We start from the raw sequence: 13,824 nt of genomic DNA, 5'->3' as shown, positions 1-13,824 counted from the left end.
ATTACCCAACAACTGGTACAAGAGGCCGGCTCCGAGAATGCAAACTCAGAGCTCCCGTGGTGACTTGACAACTGCATCTTCAAAAGCCACCGTGGTCCACAAGCGTTTGATGTAGATTTCATTCTTGTATCTAACTGGCTAACTAGTGAAGCGAGAGTCTTCCGCACACCATGCAACAAAAGCAAAACCTAATCTCTCCTTCTACTGTTTCTAATCATGCTCACCAAATCAGCCTGATTGAAGTCACTGATTGGGTTTAGAGTACCCCGGGTTTATGGGTCTGCAAAATACACTCCTAAAATCTCACTACCAGGGGGCCACTGTTTTGGTTAAACTGTCGCTTGTGATGCCGGCATCCCATATCAGAGTGCCAGTTCAGTCCCAGCTGCTCTGCTTCCGATCCAGTTCCCTGCTAATGTGCCTGGGAAGGCAGAAGATGGACCAGGTGCTTGAGCCCCACCACCTGTGTGGGAGTCCCAGGTGGGTAACTTCAGCTATTTGCTGAAAGAAACCAGCAGATGGAGGCTCCTTTCTTTCTGTCTCCCCTCTGCTCCCTGTTGCTTTGCCTTTCGAAATAAATAAAAAGCTTTAAAATTTTTTTAATTTTTAATTTACAAATTGAAATTTTAAATTACAAGCTGGTACATCGAAAAACAAATTGTACTATTGGTTTTAATTAAAAAAAAATGGAAAAGAAGTTTGGAAACCATCTGCCTAGGTTGCTGTCTCCTGAAAGCAGTTGCACAACAGAAATTCCAGAAGGATTCTGATCTGAAAAGTGAGTGTGACCAGGCCACACTGCTGGATCAAGTTAGCTGTTAGATACGGGGACACTGGGAAAACATTAAACAAACCGGCCAGGCTAGTGTAAAAGAACAATGGTTTCCATTTTCAGGGAGAGTGGAGATTTAAAATAACTCATGAATGCTTAAGTGGGCCAAATACTTACCACACTTCTATAGGAGAGCCAGTTCCTTTTTAATGCATTTTTTTAAATAAACAGGTAGGAGTAGAGTTTACATTTTTGAGTTAATAAGAGACGGCACTGCCACTGAAATATTTTAGGCCTACATTTCACCCAATAAAAACCACATTCTTCTCCAACATTTTAAAATGAACTTACCGGGGCCCGCTCTGTGGCATAGCGGGTAAAGCCACCGCCTGAAGCGCCAGCATCCCATATTGGTGCCGGTTTGAATCCCAGCTGCTCCACTTCCGATCCAGCTCTCTGCTATGGCCTAGGAAAGCAGTGGAAGATGGCCCAAGTCCTTGGGCCCCTGCACACGCATGGGAGACCCAGAAGAAGCTCCTGTCTCCTGGCTTCAGATCGGCCCAGCTACAGCCACTGTGGCCAACTGGGAAGTGAACCAGCGGATGGAAGATTCTCTCTGCCTCTCCTTCTCCCTCTGTGTAACTCTGACTTTCAAATAAACAAACCTTTAAAAATGAATAAATAAAAATAAAATGAACTTACCGTTATTTCAACCAAAGCTAACTAGGGTGCACAAAAGGCATGCATAAATAATGAAGGGATCCTATGTTTACTTTTCAAAACAAAATACGTACACTGAAATGAACAGTTTTAACCAGAGCAGGTGCACAAACCAGAAGGATTACCTTGCCTGCCACTTCCCTATCCACGCCAGCCAATAAGAAAGGAGCCCCACTTCTGACCTATTTTACGAGGGGTATGGAAGCACCGGGGGTTGGCAAAGATGATATCACCCAAATTCCAAAATCAAACAAAAAGACAAGAGGCGCGGACCTTCTGCGTCCATTGGAGCACAGTCTTGGGGGAGGGAGCGCCTCTTTCCTCCCCCCACACAAGCGACAGCTCAAGTGTGGTGGGAAGAAGTTACCGAGGCCTTGCTTCCTCCTGACAATATTTTGCTTTCACCCATTCATCCTCAAAAAATTTAAAAATACCAGCTGCTACAGATCTAGAGGGAGTGGCTCACTCACTGCAGACAACCGCACGGCCACTCTGGGAAAGTTCGCTGGCTTCTTACAAAACTAAACACGCAACTCCCTGCACACCAGCAACTGCACTGCTTGGCATTCCCCTCAGAGTGGAGACGTGTGCTCACCCTCCAAAAACGGCACACAAACATCTGTGTCAGCGATTTTCCTAATCCTAAAACAGGAAATGCCCCCGATGTCCACCAACAGGTGAGTGGGTAACACACTACACGGCCTCCACTCAGGAAAAAAAAAAAAAAAAAAAAAAAAACATGGGGACACCTGAGGCACGCAGCCACTCGAGTAAGAATGTCCAGGAACCACACTCGGTGGGACAAGCCAATCTCTGGAAGGCTTGTCTATGATGACATTGGCCTTAAAGTGACAAAACAAGAGAAATGAGGAACAGATTAGTGACTGCCAGGGGTCAGCGAAGAGCAGCCATGGATGTAAAATGAAAGTGGTATCACACTCACACTACGATTCCACAAGATCTAGATCTCTTTCTATCATTCGTTATAATCGCATTAAGGAGTTATTTCTTTAAATATTTTATTTCTTAAATGCTTGTATATTTGTTTGAAAGGGCAGAGAAACAGAGAGAGATCTCACATCCACTGGTTTCCTGCCCAACAGCCAGGGCCGGGCCAAGCCAAAGCCAGGAAACAGGAACTCAACCCACGTTTCCCACATGGGTGATGGGAACGACTGCCTGAGCCATCACTCGCTGCCTCCCAGGGTGCACACTAGCAGGAGCCTGGACTTGGACCCAGGCACTCCAAGGAGGGATGTGAGTGTCACAAGGACCAGCTCACCTGCTGTCCCACAACGTCCACCACTACACCTGTGTTTCCTGTGGTCCCTTGTGGCCCGCACCCAGCACTGCACCACACACCACGGGTGGCTCCAATCCCGTTCCCTGCCATCCTTAAGGGGCGGGGCATTCTTAGCAAGTGACTCTGATCCCCCATGTCCATGTGCTGACTGAACCTCCACCCAGTTTTCACAGTACAGCCCGCCCTCCATCTCCTCAGACTCCATACCCACCTGAGACGGAACATGGAGCCAGGTGGCTGCAGCTGGACACGGGCTGAAGGCCCATGCCCCAGGAGAACACGCGTCCTGATGGACAGCCAACTGTGGCCTGTCCCTTCTTTCCTGTAAGCTGTCCCCAGAAGCAGGAGCTCTGGCCTGTCCCCTCCCTGTTTAGGAAAAAGGCATCGCACTGCATCTGATTCTTACAAATGCAAATGCAGCCAGGTGTTTAATGACCTGCAGTTTAAAAGCCATGCAGTAAAGAAACTGATTTTCACACCCTGCCCGGCCAAGTTTAATTGGGCATAGCACACTCTTCCCTGGGTCACCCTAGCATTTCTGATCTCATCTGACCAGCAAATAGCTTAGCAATTTCGGATCCAGTCTTTAGTCTCTTGCTCTCTATCCTGCTAAGGAGGCATCACAGCCACGCGTAAACCCTCTTGGTGAGCTGATATCAACCTCTCCACAGGGGCAGTGGGCATCTAAAGGACTGGCATGCCTGTGCCACTGAGAACCCTGATGCCTCCCAACCCCCCTTCTTTAACATCTGTCATATGTCTCTGTCATATGCTAAGCATTGTGCTAACCAGTATGTGAAACCTTCCCACTTCGTTTTTAAAGCAACTGTATAGAAATACTGTTATGACACCTGCTTCATTAAAAGGGAAATTCTCAACAGTAGTATAAAGCCATTGGGCTGCAGAGTGAACCAGCTGTGGCTCCAAAAGCGGAGCCCTTAACCCCTGAGCCCTCTTGCCTCACCAGAGAAGGGAGAATAAAGTCTTCGTGGAGTCATCAGAAACAGGCAGCGAGACCTGCTTAACCAGTGCCCAGGGTCACCTGCTGCACGGAAGGAACCAAGCGCGATGCCTGCCCACTCCACACCTCGTGCCCCTTGTCCCAGCATTAGGTGTCCTCCCCAGATTAAGTTCCCTGTGGACTGCAGGCATGTTCTGTCCCCTCTGTCCAGGGCAAGTCTCCACTCTTCCCCTCGCTACCTGCTACCTATCCCAGCGAGGACCAGCTTGGTGTCGCTTCCTTCTGAAGTCTTCCCTGCCCCTCAGCCTGAGTCAGGGGTTCCCCCCATGTGCTCTCACAGCCCCCCAGCCACCTGCTCAGGGCACATCACAAATCAGCGCCTGGTCCCATGTAGACTGCGTTAAAAGGAAAATTCCCTAAACCAATTAAATCAGCAGGGTTTATTTAATCAAAGCAAAACAAAAATGATTTGGGCATCACCCAAAACCACAGTCGGGGGATGGCGAAGGCAATACACAGCACAGCCTGAAAGGCCAGCATCCCATATGGCGCTGGTTCTAGTCCCGGCTGCTCCACTTCTGATCCAGTTCCCCACTGATGTGCCTGGGAAGGCAGCAGAAGATGGCCCAAGTGCCTGGGTCCCTGCCACCTACATGGGAGACCCGAATGGAATTCCAGGCTTCTGGCTTTGGGCCTGGCCCAGTCCTGACGGCTGCAGCCACTTGGGGAGTGACCAGTGGATGGAAAATCTCTAACTCTGCCTTTCATATAAAATTAAAAAAAAAAAAAAAAAAAAAAAGACTAGGTCCTGAGGATTCCATTCAACAATGTGATCACAGAGCATTTACAGAAAAATGGGAGACAAAGGAAACAATGTAATTAGCTACAGCCCAGCCAATCAACTAATCAGGTGGTCACAGCTTGACTAGCTGTTTAAGGGACTAATCATTTAACTGGCTACAGGGCCTCCTGCGACCAGCCAGAGCTCAGTAATTGTGATTACACTTACATTGCTTTGGTCTCTTGGACCCACCTCACCCATAGACCCCCACACACTATTAATCAAGAGGTGGGCAGGAGGCGCTCATGAGCCCTCATGAGAAACCTAGACTGAGTTCCCGGCTCCAGCTGTTGCAGGCATTTGAGGAATGAACCAGATGACAGCTCACTCGCACGCACTCTCTCTCTCTCTCTCTCTCTCTGCCTTTCAAAGTCTTAAAAATACTGTATAGTATCTGACAACTGCAAGGAATCCCATGAAGTCAGAGACTATACACATAACATGTGCCTATTTTGTTCAACAAAATGGGACAAAAATTAATGTAAAAATCAACTCAAAAACCAAAACAAAACAAGAATACCGACTCTTCTAACCTACAAATCACCCCATCACAGTTTGCAGTCAGCAACCAATGAACCACAGGGCAAAGGATGCTAATCTTCTCTCCTCTTCTTTCCTTCCTTTTAATTTGCAAGGCAGAGAGAGAGAGATCCCTGGTTCATTCTCAAATGCCAGCAACGGCTGGACTGGGGCTGGAAACTCAATCCAGGTCTCCCACATGGGTGGCAGGAACCCGGTTCCTTAAGCCGTCACTGCTGCTTCCCGGGTTTGTATTAGCAGGAAGCTGGAGACAGGAGTAGAGCCAACCCAGGCTCTCCAACGTGAAATGCGGGCATCTTAAGTGACGTATTACCTAGTAGGCCAAATACCCTCTCTGGATATTTTCTTCTTCTTTTGAGCATAATGGCCTAGCTGAAGGCTGTGGGGAAGGCAGAGGTGGATCAAACCCCAGCTCTGTGGATAACCAGCTGCAGGGCCTGGACCAAGTTCCTTTGGCCGCTCCAGACCTCATGTCCTCACCAGGAAACTGGAGAAGGAAAGGGCTTGCAGGCTGTGATGGGCACTGCATAAAGTACAGTTAAGTACTCAGCACTCAGCACTCAGTACTCAACAACTGTTGAGCAGTTGTTCAGTGTCCAAACATCAGCTATGATCATGAGAAAAAAGGAAAACGCAGATGAGCCCTCTCCTAAAACTCAGCCAGAAATGGCATAGTCTTGAAGTGTATGAAAGAAGGAACCAAGTAACCCACAGCTCACTCCTGCCTTGCTTAGAAGAACAACTCAGAAGAGGCGTCCTGGCAGCCCTTGCGAAGCCTGCAGATTTCTAACCTGCTTTAGGGGAGGGGCAATTGATGAAGTAACTATGTTCCTCCAAACTCAAGAATGTTTCTCTAAATTCCAAAACTCCCACCTCCGGGACTTGGAGGTTCCTTCTCAGAGCTCCTTACTCAAACCTGGAGCCCATCAGAGAAAGCCAGGACTTGAGTATTTATTAATAATTCCTGCCCCTGCAGGTAGCGGCCCTCCCAAGTTTCAGCAAAGCTACTAGAAAATGCTAAGATTCCAGACTTGAGGCAATAAATGCTTCCACTATGTGGTGACAACCTTAATCAACTCCAGCTAACGTGAAGACAAACAACAGCAAACACTTCACATTATGTCCTAATTAGAACTATTTTTAAACAGTGCTAATTCGATCATATTGGACATTTAAATATGTCTTTGAAATTTAACACTGTAAATTCCAGTGATGACACGCGTTTATTCCCAGAATAATGAATAGTATCCAAGCCATATAATACCAAGCACCATTTTTTAGACTGCAGAAGCAAATACTACTTTTTTAAAATATTTATTTATTTGAAAGTCAGAGTTATACAGAGTGAGGAGAGGCACAGCGGGGGGGGGGGGGGTAGAGTCTTCCATCAGCTGATTCCCTCCCCAATTGGCCACAATGGCCGGAGCAGAGCTGATTTGAAGCCAGGAGACAGGAGCTGCTCCAGGTTCTCCCACGTGCGTGCAGGAGCCCAAGGACTTGGGCCATCTTCTACTGCTTTCCCAAACCATAGCAGAGAGCTGGATCAGAAGTGGAGTGGCCAGGACTCGAACCGGCACCCATATGGGATGCCAGCACTGCAGGGAGCGGCTTTACCACTATGCCACGGTGCCGGCCCAGCAACACTACTTAAATAAGTGCCACTGAGGTTCAGTCACCCTATAAAGTTACTGTACAAAAATTTACCATAAATATAAAGATACTAAACAGCACAGGACAGAAACAATACTTCTCGCTAAAATATGACACAATCCTTTGGCTGAACAATATTTTTTAAAAAATGTAATTTAGGGGCCGGCGCTGTGGCACAGCGGGTTAACACCCTGGTTTAAAGCACTTGCATCCCATATGGGCGCCAGTTCTAGTTCAGGCTGCTCCTCGTCCGATCCAGCTCTCTGCTATGGCCTGGGAAAGCGGAAGAAGATGGCCCAAGTCTTTGGGCCCCTGCACCCACGTGGGAGACCCGGAAGAGGCTCCTGGCTCCTGGCTTCGGATTGGCTCAGCTCCGGCTGTTGCAGCCATCTGGGGAGTGAACCAGCAGATGGAAGACCTCTCTTTTTCTGTCTCTACCTCTCTCTGAAACTCTGTCTTTCAAATAAATAAAATAAATTTAAAAAAAAAAATGTAATTTAAGGAAATGTATCCTGTGCTAAAGCTGAATGAAACAGACCAGCGGCACCCATCATCCAGTCATTTCTGCTGTTTATTTATTACCTTAACCCCACAGCACACATGGGCACATTGTGCCCTGGAAGCATCTCCTCCCGGTGCCCCTGCCTTGCTGACTGTGCACACACGCACAGGAGACGCAACAGCGCAACCCCTCCCCACGGCCACGGCCACGGCCACGGCCACGTGGAACGGCAGTCACGGACCCCAGGGCTCGCTGCTTGAGCAGAGTTCTCAAAACAGATGTCATCAGAAAGACACTTCAAATTCCATGGCAACTTCAACTGAAGGAATGGGATATTAAAAAGACTCTTTCAAAAGTCTGTGACTGGGATTTGTTTTAAAGTATTCCAAAGGTGGGAAAGAACAATGCGGAAGACAGATAAGACAACACCAGTGAAATGTCCAACATTTCCAAGCTGGGTAGCAAGTACATAGAGTTGCTATACTATTCTCTGTTTTTGCAAATCTGAGAATCCCCATGATAAAAAAAAAATTTAAATACTCTCTCCATCTAAGTGTAAATTCAACTTTGCCATAGTCTCAACCTAGAAGCCATTTAAATGCCACAAAACCTTTTCACCTCTATGTGGATAACTTAGTCCCTGAGGACTAAGAACTTGGGCCCACAAGGTCCAGTCCCCAGGTGCGCCAGCCATGCAACAGGACAGAGCTGCCTCCAGCAGCCCCTTCCCAGAGAAATACCAAAAGCCGGTGAGAAATGACAAATTCTGGGTTCACATTCTTGGTCATCTGCCCTTAGATGGAGTCAGATGTAACACTGGAGAAATTTAAAAAAATCATGACATGGGTTCTTTTTAAACTCCTCCACAAACCTTATAAAGTCATTTACTCAGCCACACATCAAGGATAATAAAAAGTCCCACTGAACATCAAACTCTGACTAATAAGAAAACAATCTCCAGGAGGGAGCTAAATATGTCGCTGCTACTACCACCGTGAGAAACCGAGTTTCAGAAACCCTGATCTCTCAAATGTAAAGGCCCCGACTTTGAAGTGCCAACAAAGAAAAATTCCAACTACTCTAAAATGGTTACCAGAACTTCCCAGCAAAACGCAAAACACCAGAACCAACACTGCATGAAAATGAAGCCATGAAAGCATCAGAAGAAGACGCTGTTCCTCCCACGCACTGGAAGAAGAAGAAACCAGTAACACTTACCAGCACTCGGTTTTCAACTTTGTCTCCCTTCACTTCCAACTTGACTTTCTTCTTCACTGCGATTTTTATCTTTCTGCCAATAACATCCTTTATGCTTTCTGAAAGAAGACGAGAGAGTTTTGTTATATCCTTTTAATAACAAGAAAAACAAATATTGGGAAGGAAGAACATTTGAAGGAGAGTATTTGGTTATTTTATCTTTTTTTAATCTTTTTTTTTTTTTTTTGGCTTGTTTTAACAAGCCTGGTGGTTATCAGCCATCAAGTATTTAACAATTTGTGCTTTGGACAGTGTGTCAGATGCTAGGACAAATGGGAAAACATATGACGAATACCGGCTCCAGCAAGGCATGACATAATCTTGCTGGGAAAACAGGACAGACACACACACACACACACACACAGCAGTGGTAGGCAGTAGATGGAATCCTGTATTATCTGCACAATAAGACCTGAGTAACTCCCTCAGCCACTGGCCAGTTCCTTTAACCCCCAGTAACCTCTGAGACACTGGGATGCCATGGAAAATACCAATTTCTATGTGTCCCTTAACAACAAGCCTGGCAAATATGGCGAACAACCAGAACAGGGCCTAATGATGTAGCTGGTGAAAAGGGTCTCCCGGCCACCTGTGCTTCCAAAATCATCACAGCACGACATTCCAAAGGGTGGCCAAAGACAGTGCAGGAGGCACCGCATCGGGAGAGAAGGGGAGACGGCTGAATGCTGGTGGGAAGCCATGAGTATCCCAACCTGAGCACGTCCAACTCAACCCCACCATCACCTCCTCTGGCCACTAATGAAGCTGGAAACCTTGCTGATTGCCCATTCCTTTCTCTCAAAGAGGGAGTCATCTGTCTCCTAAAATCAACCTCAGGAGCAGCTCCTGAGCCCCTGTGCATGGCTGCATTTGGGACCTCGGAGTCTCTGACCAAGACTAAGTCCATGGCCGCCAATCTTTCAGCCCCACTGCTGCCTTTACAACCACAGTGACCCTTCCAAAACCACAAATCTGACTGTGTCACTCCTGGTCTGACTCACAGTCACCGAATTTTTTTTTTTTTTTCATTTGAGAGGCATATAAAAACAAAGGGGGTGGGGGTGGGGAGGAGAATGTATCCCCACCCCCACCCCCAAACACCTGCAACAGCCAAGACTGAGCCCAAAGCCAGAAACCGGGGACCCAATCCGGGTCTCCGTGTGGGCTGTAGAAATCCAAATACTTGAGACACCACCACTGCCTCCCAGGGTCTGTGTTAGCAGGAAGCTGGAGTCAGGAGCCAAACCCAAGTACTCCATCCCAAGAAGGAGGCCAGAGGCCAGCCCCTCACAGGCATCCTGATCGACTCAAACTTTATAACATGGCAGTCCAGACCTTCCGTGGTTTTTAGCACACATCTAAAGATCCAATCACCCCTAACAGGCAGCGCCATCTTTGACCCCCTGGGATTCTGTATGGATTATTCTCTTTCCTGGAATGCCCTTGACCTCTTCTCCTCTTGGTTGCATTCTGCTTGTCTTTCAAAACAGCTCCCTCCTCTGCCATGGCACCAATGTCCCGTGTTTTCAACCCGACCTACACAGAAGCACCCCTGGTGTCACAGGCACTCTACAGGCTGCTGGACAGAGATGGTCCCTATTTCTCTAACAGCGCTGAGGAGAGAGGCCCCTAAACCAACGGGATCATGGTTGAGGGCGCACATGAAGAGAGCCCTGAGCTGAATCTTAAAGGGGTAGGAAACTTCAGAAGATCGCTGATTTCCAAAGCGTACAATATAATCCGCTGAGATACAGGAAGAACACAGAATTTTCTCTTCTGTTAGCAATGGGGGTTCCGGTTTATGCTTTAGATCGAACACACTAAATGATGTCGTTTAACAAATAAATCATGTTCATTCAGGTATGATCAAAATGAGCTTTTTGGGAACACATGATCATGAACATTTTGAGCCACTGAGCTGGGTAAGGAAAGTGAGGAAGGGCAGAAAAGGCAGCATGAAGACAGAGAAGGGCCTGGAAACATGAGAACGCACAGCTTGTGCAGGGAACCACACGGAGGTGGAATATTTGGGGCAAGAGGACATTCTGGGTAGCTCACTGCACTGGGAGTTCCTATCTTATCAGAACTCAAATACAGGCTACTCTGCCCTACCCTAAAACAGACTGTGGGAAATGGGCACCCAAAACTGATTCAAGAATACAGGCAGGTGGGAAGAGAGTAAGAAGTTATGCCCACGTGCTAACAGCTTGCAAGCAGCTATCTCCAAGTGGTAATGTGGGTGACATACTCATATTCTTATTCTTTCCCGCATTTAAAATTTTTCTATAAAAAAGCCTCTATGGCTTTCACTCTCAGAAAGACACACCACATTTCTCTAATGCCTTGAGGGATTAGCTTAAGGAATATACTGAGGTTTTTTCATGGTCACCATTTAAAAAAAAATTATGTAGTTATTTATTTACTTATTTGAAAGAGTGGCAGTGAAAGAGGTCTTTCATTCACGCTTTACTCCCCAAACGGCCACAAGAGTCAGGTCTGGGCCAGGCCAAAGGAGCCAAGAACTCCAGCCTGGCCTCCCACACAGGTGGCAGAGACAAGATACTTGGGCTGTGTTCCACTATCTTCCCAGGTGCATTAGCAGGGAACTGGATTGGAAGAACAGCCAGGACAGGAACCGGCAGTCCAATATGGGATGCTGGCATCGCAAACAGCAGCTTAGCTCACTGTGCCCCAACGCCAGCCACTCCCCCCCGCCCAGGACCACCATGTTGAACTAATGACAGAACTCTGTGCACACGTGAAATCGCAGAGAAGAGCGGGTGCAGGAATTTCCCCTATCCCAGCCTAACTAGAGCATCTGCAGCCCCTAAAAAGAACCATTATCAGACACACCCCAAAAGCTTATGTCACACAGTTGAGAGCTACATGAGATGGGCAATACTCAATAAACACAAATCCCATTTCAAGATAAGGGTCAAATCCAACTGTTAAAATATACCAATGTATTTGAGAACATAAACCAGATACCTTAGTTCTACTTTATCTTTTTCTCTTGGATCTAAATAATTACCTAAAGCTCCCATGACCAGGCTCAAAGAGGACTCTCAACCAATTAAAACCCCACCCCCTCCCTAGTGATCTTATCCCCAGCCCGGCCAGGCAGGCACGCCCTTGGCCCAACCTCTTTCCCAGGACCTCCAGGGGCTTGGGGGCCTCACCCTGCCAGAACCGGTCTGCAGCAGCTCACCCTAGCAAACTCTGATTCTGTATCCCAGGACAGACTCTCAGGCTGGGGAGGGAGAGGAGTGCTAGTGTGTGTGTGTGTGTGTGTACACGTGTGTGTAACTTCAGATGCAAAATTCAGGTGACGGGTGCACAGACCTGGCAACAGTTTCTTTCATGGAGTTGTACCCTAGGAGCTAACAGTTACTCAAGGAAGAGCAGAGCACACGGAAAGTCCTGATGATCAAGGCTAAAAAAAGCAAGAGGCCAAACCCTACACGCAGCGATGCACTGGACTCAACTTCCTCTGGGCTGCCCAGCAGGCACACCAGCCTTCCGAGCAGCAGGTGCAAGGTGCCAAGGATGGAGCAGTGGGAATGCAGGTCGCTGGCGACGGCGACCACAGCCAAGCACGCTGTAGGCAATCGCCCGCTTCAACCTTCGGTTTTCAGAGCACTCGTCCCTTCAGCTCTGCCATGTTAACCCTCCAGACGACTAAGTTAAACCCTGAGACCTCAATCGCCCCCTCCCCAACCAACGACACAAGTCAAGGGACTCAAACCCTGGGTCACCTTGCAGGGGGCCCCCACACAAGGGTTCCCGGGGTGGGGGGAAATCCATAGGTTAATCATTATTAAAACGAGGCTTTTATCATTAACCCTCAATTTCCTGGCCCGAGTTTGCGTCAGCCCTGTAACCCTTTCGCTCCCAGCTCGCTGCACCAAGCCACGCCTTGCCAGGCCCAGTCCTCACCGCCCACGGGCGCCCCCTCCCCTGAGTCCGTCGGTAGATGGGGGTCGCTCTTGCAAGCCACCTTCCCGAGGGGACCCGGCGCGTGCCGAAAGCTACCTACTGTGCGCTCGCCCGGGGCCCTTCGGGGAGGGCTTCCCGGACTTTCCCGAGTTTTGGGCAGGAGGCTGGGCGCCGTAAAGGCTTCCCCACCTCGCCTCCCAAACTCCTAAGCCTGGGGCAACCCGCTCCTTTCTTCTGCCAACCCGCACTCCTCGGTCCGGGCCCCTGCATGAGTGCGGGAGACCCCCTCGGGGGCTCCCGGTTCATCCCCACGCCTCCACTTCTCCGCACTGGCCCCTCCGGCGGTCGGATGGGAGCAAACTTCCCTGCGCCCCAGCACTACCCTGCCCAATGCCACTCGAACCCGCGGGGACGCGGAGCCTCGGCGGGACCCGCGGGCGCGCCGCGGTGCGCAAGACGCCAAGAAGACGCCAAGTGGACGCCGCCAATCTTACCTATCAGCTCCCGGGGGACGTCGGCGCTCTCCTCGCTCATGGTCGCGCTCCAGGTGCGGGAGACTGCGGGTCCAGCTCCGATGGCCCCCACCCTGCCCCAACCCCTCGATTTTTTGAGAGAGGCAAATGCAGCTTGCAAATGAGAGTGGGCAAGAAAACGGGGCGGAGATATAATTTCGCCTCGCCACCCCCTCCCCAACCCACTCCGCCCGTCCAAAAATAAAAGAGTTGCAAATACGAGGTGGGTTTGCTGCTGCTACCCTGCTACATGACGCCTTCCCGCAGCTCCGGCGGCGGAACGGGCGCGGGCAGGACTCTGCGGGGCGCGGCGCGGCCGCGGGCCGGCTGCCTCCCCCACAACCCGGCTCGCTCTTCCCGGCGCGGCTCGGCCGGCGCCAGCCCCCGCCCGGCCTCCCCGCACCTTCGGCCCTAGGTGAAAGCGGAAGGCGTGGGGAGAGGGCGGGGAGAGCGGGGAGTGGGCCGTGCTCGCCTGCGGCCGGCTCCGGCGGGGCGGGCGCAGCTCGGGCCCTCCTCCTGCTCCTCCTCCTCCTCCTTCTCCTCCTCCTCCACCTCCTTCTGCGTCTGCTCCTCACCTCGCGAGAGCCGCCCCCGCCGGACCCGGGCGGGCCTCCGGGCCCCGGCGCCGAGCCCCCGGCGCGACGCGCACACGGGGGCGCAGCGCGGGTGGCGGCAGCGGCGGCGGCGGGCACGGTGCCCTCCGCGCAGCCTCGCTCCCAGACCGCGACAGCCGTGCGTCTGCAGAGGGGCGAGACCGGGGAGCGGGCCCGGGAGCCATCTGCTGGCTGGCGGGGAGGAGAGCCGCTGGCCGGGGCTTGCGGGTTCTCTGC

The 13,824-nt window shown here is 50.2% G+C and overlaps 1 protein-coding gene across 5 annotated transcripts in view; it reads right to left on the bottom strand.

Moving 5' to 3' along the window:
* Window positions 1–13,500, bottom strand: part of CARMIL1 (capping protein regulator and myosin 1 linker 1) — a 317,914-nt gene extending 304,414 nt beyond the window's left edge. For 2 of the 5 annotated variants that reach the window (XM_017344956.4, XM_089334373.1), the window contains exons 1-2: window positions 12,977–13,500; window positions 8,508–8,605 (exon numbers count right to left, since the gene is read on the bottom strand). In XM_017344956.4, coding sequence (XP_017200445.2) covers window positions 8,508–8,605; window positions 12,977–13,016 — 138 coding nt within the window. In that variant the 5' untranslated portion in view covers window positions 13,017–13,500. Of the gene's footprint in view, window positions 1–5; window positions 396–8,507; window positions 8,606–12,976 lie in introns of those variants that run through there. The other 3 variants (XM_089334375.1, XM_017344958.4, XM_089334374.1) reach the window with 3 other exon arrangements.
* Window positions 13,501–13,824: the final 324 nt, after the last annotated feature.

This window comes from Oryctolagus cuniculus, chromosome 5 (assembly GCF_051225735.1).
Source record: "Oryctolagus cuniculus isolate XC-2025 breed Fujian yellow rabbit chromosome 5, ASM5122573v1, whole genome shotgun sequence".
In the NCBI taxonomy this organism is placed as follows: Eukaryota; Metazoa; Chordata; class Mammalia; order Lagomorpha; family Leporidae; genus Oryctolagus; species Oryctolagus cuniculus.
The sequence above is the reverse complement of the archived record's forward strand: the minus strand, read 5'-3'. Positions and strand labels throughout refer to the sequence as shown.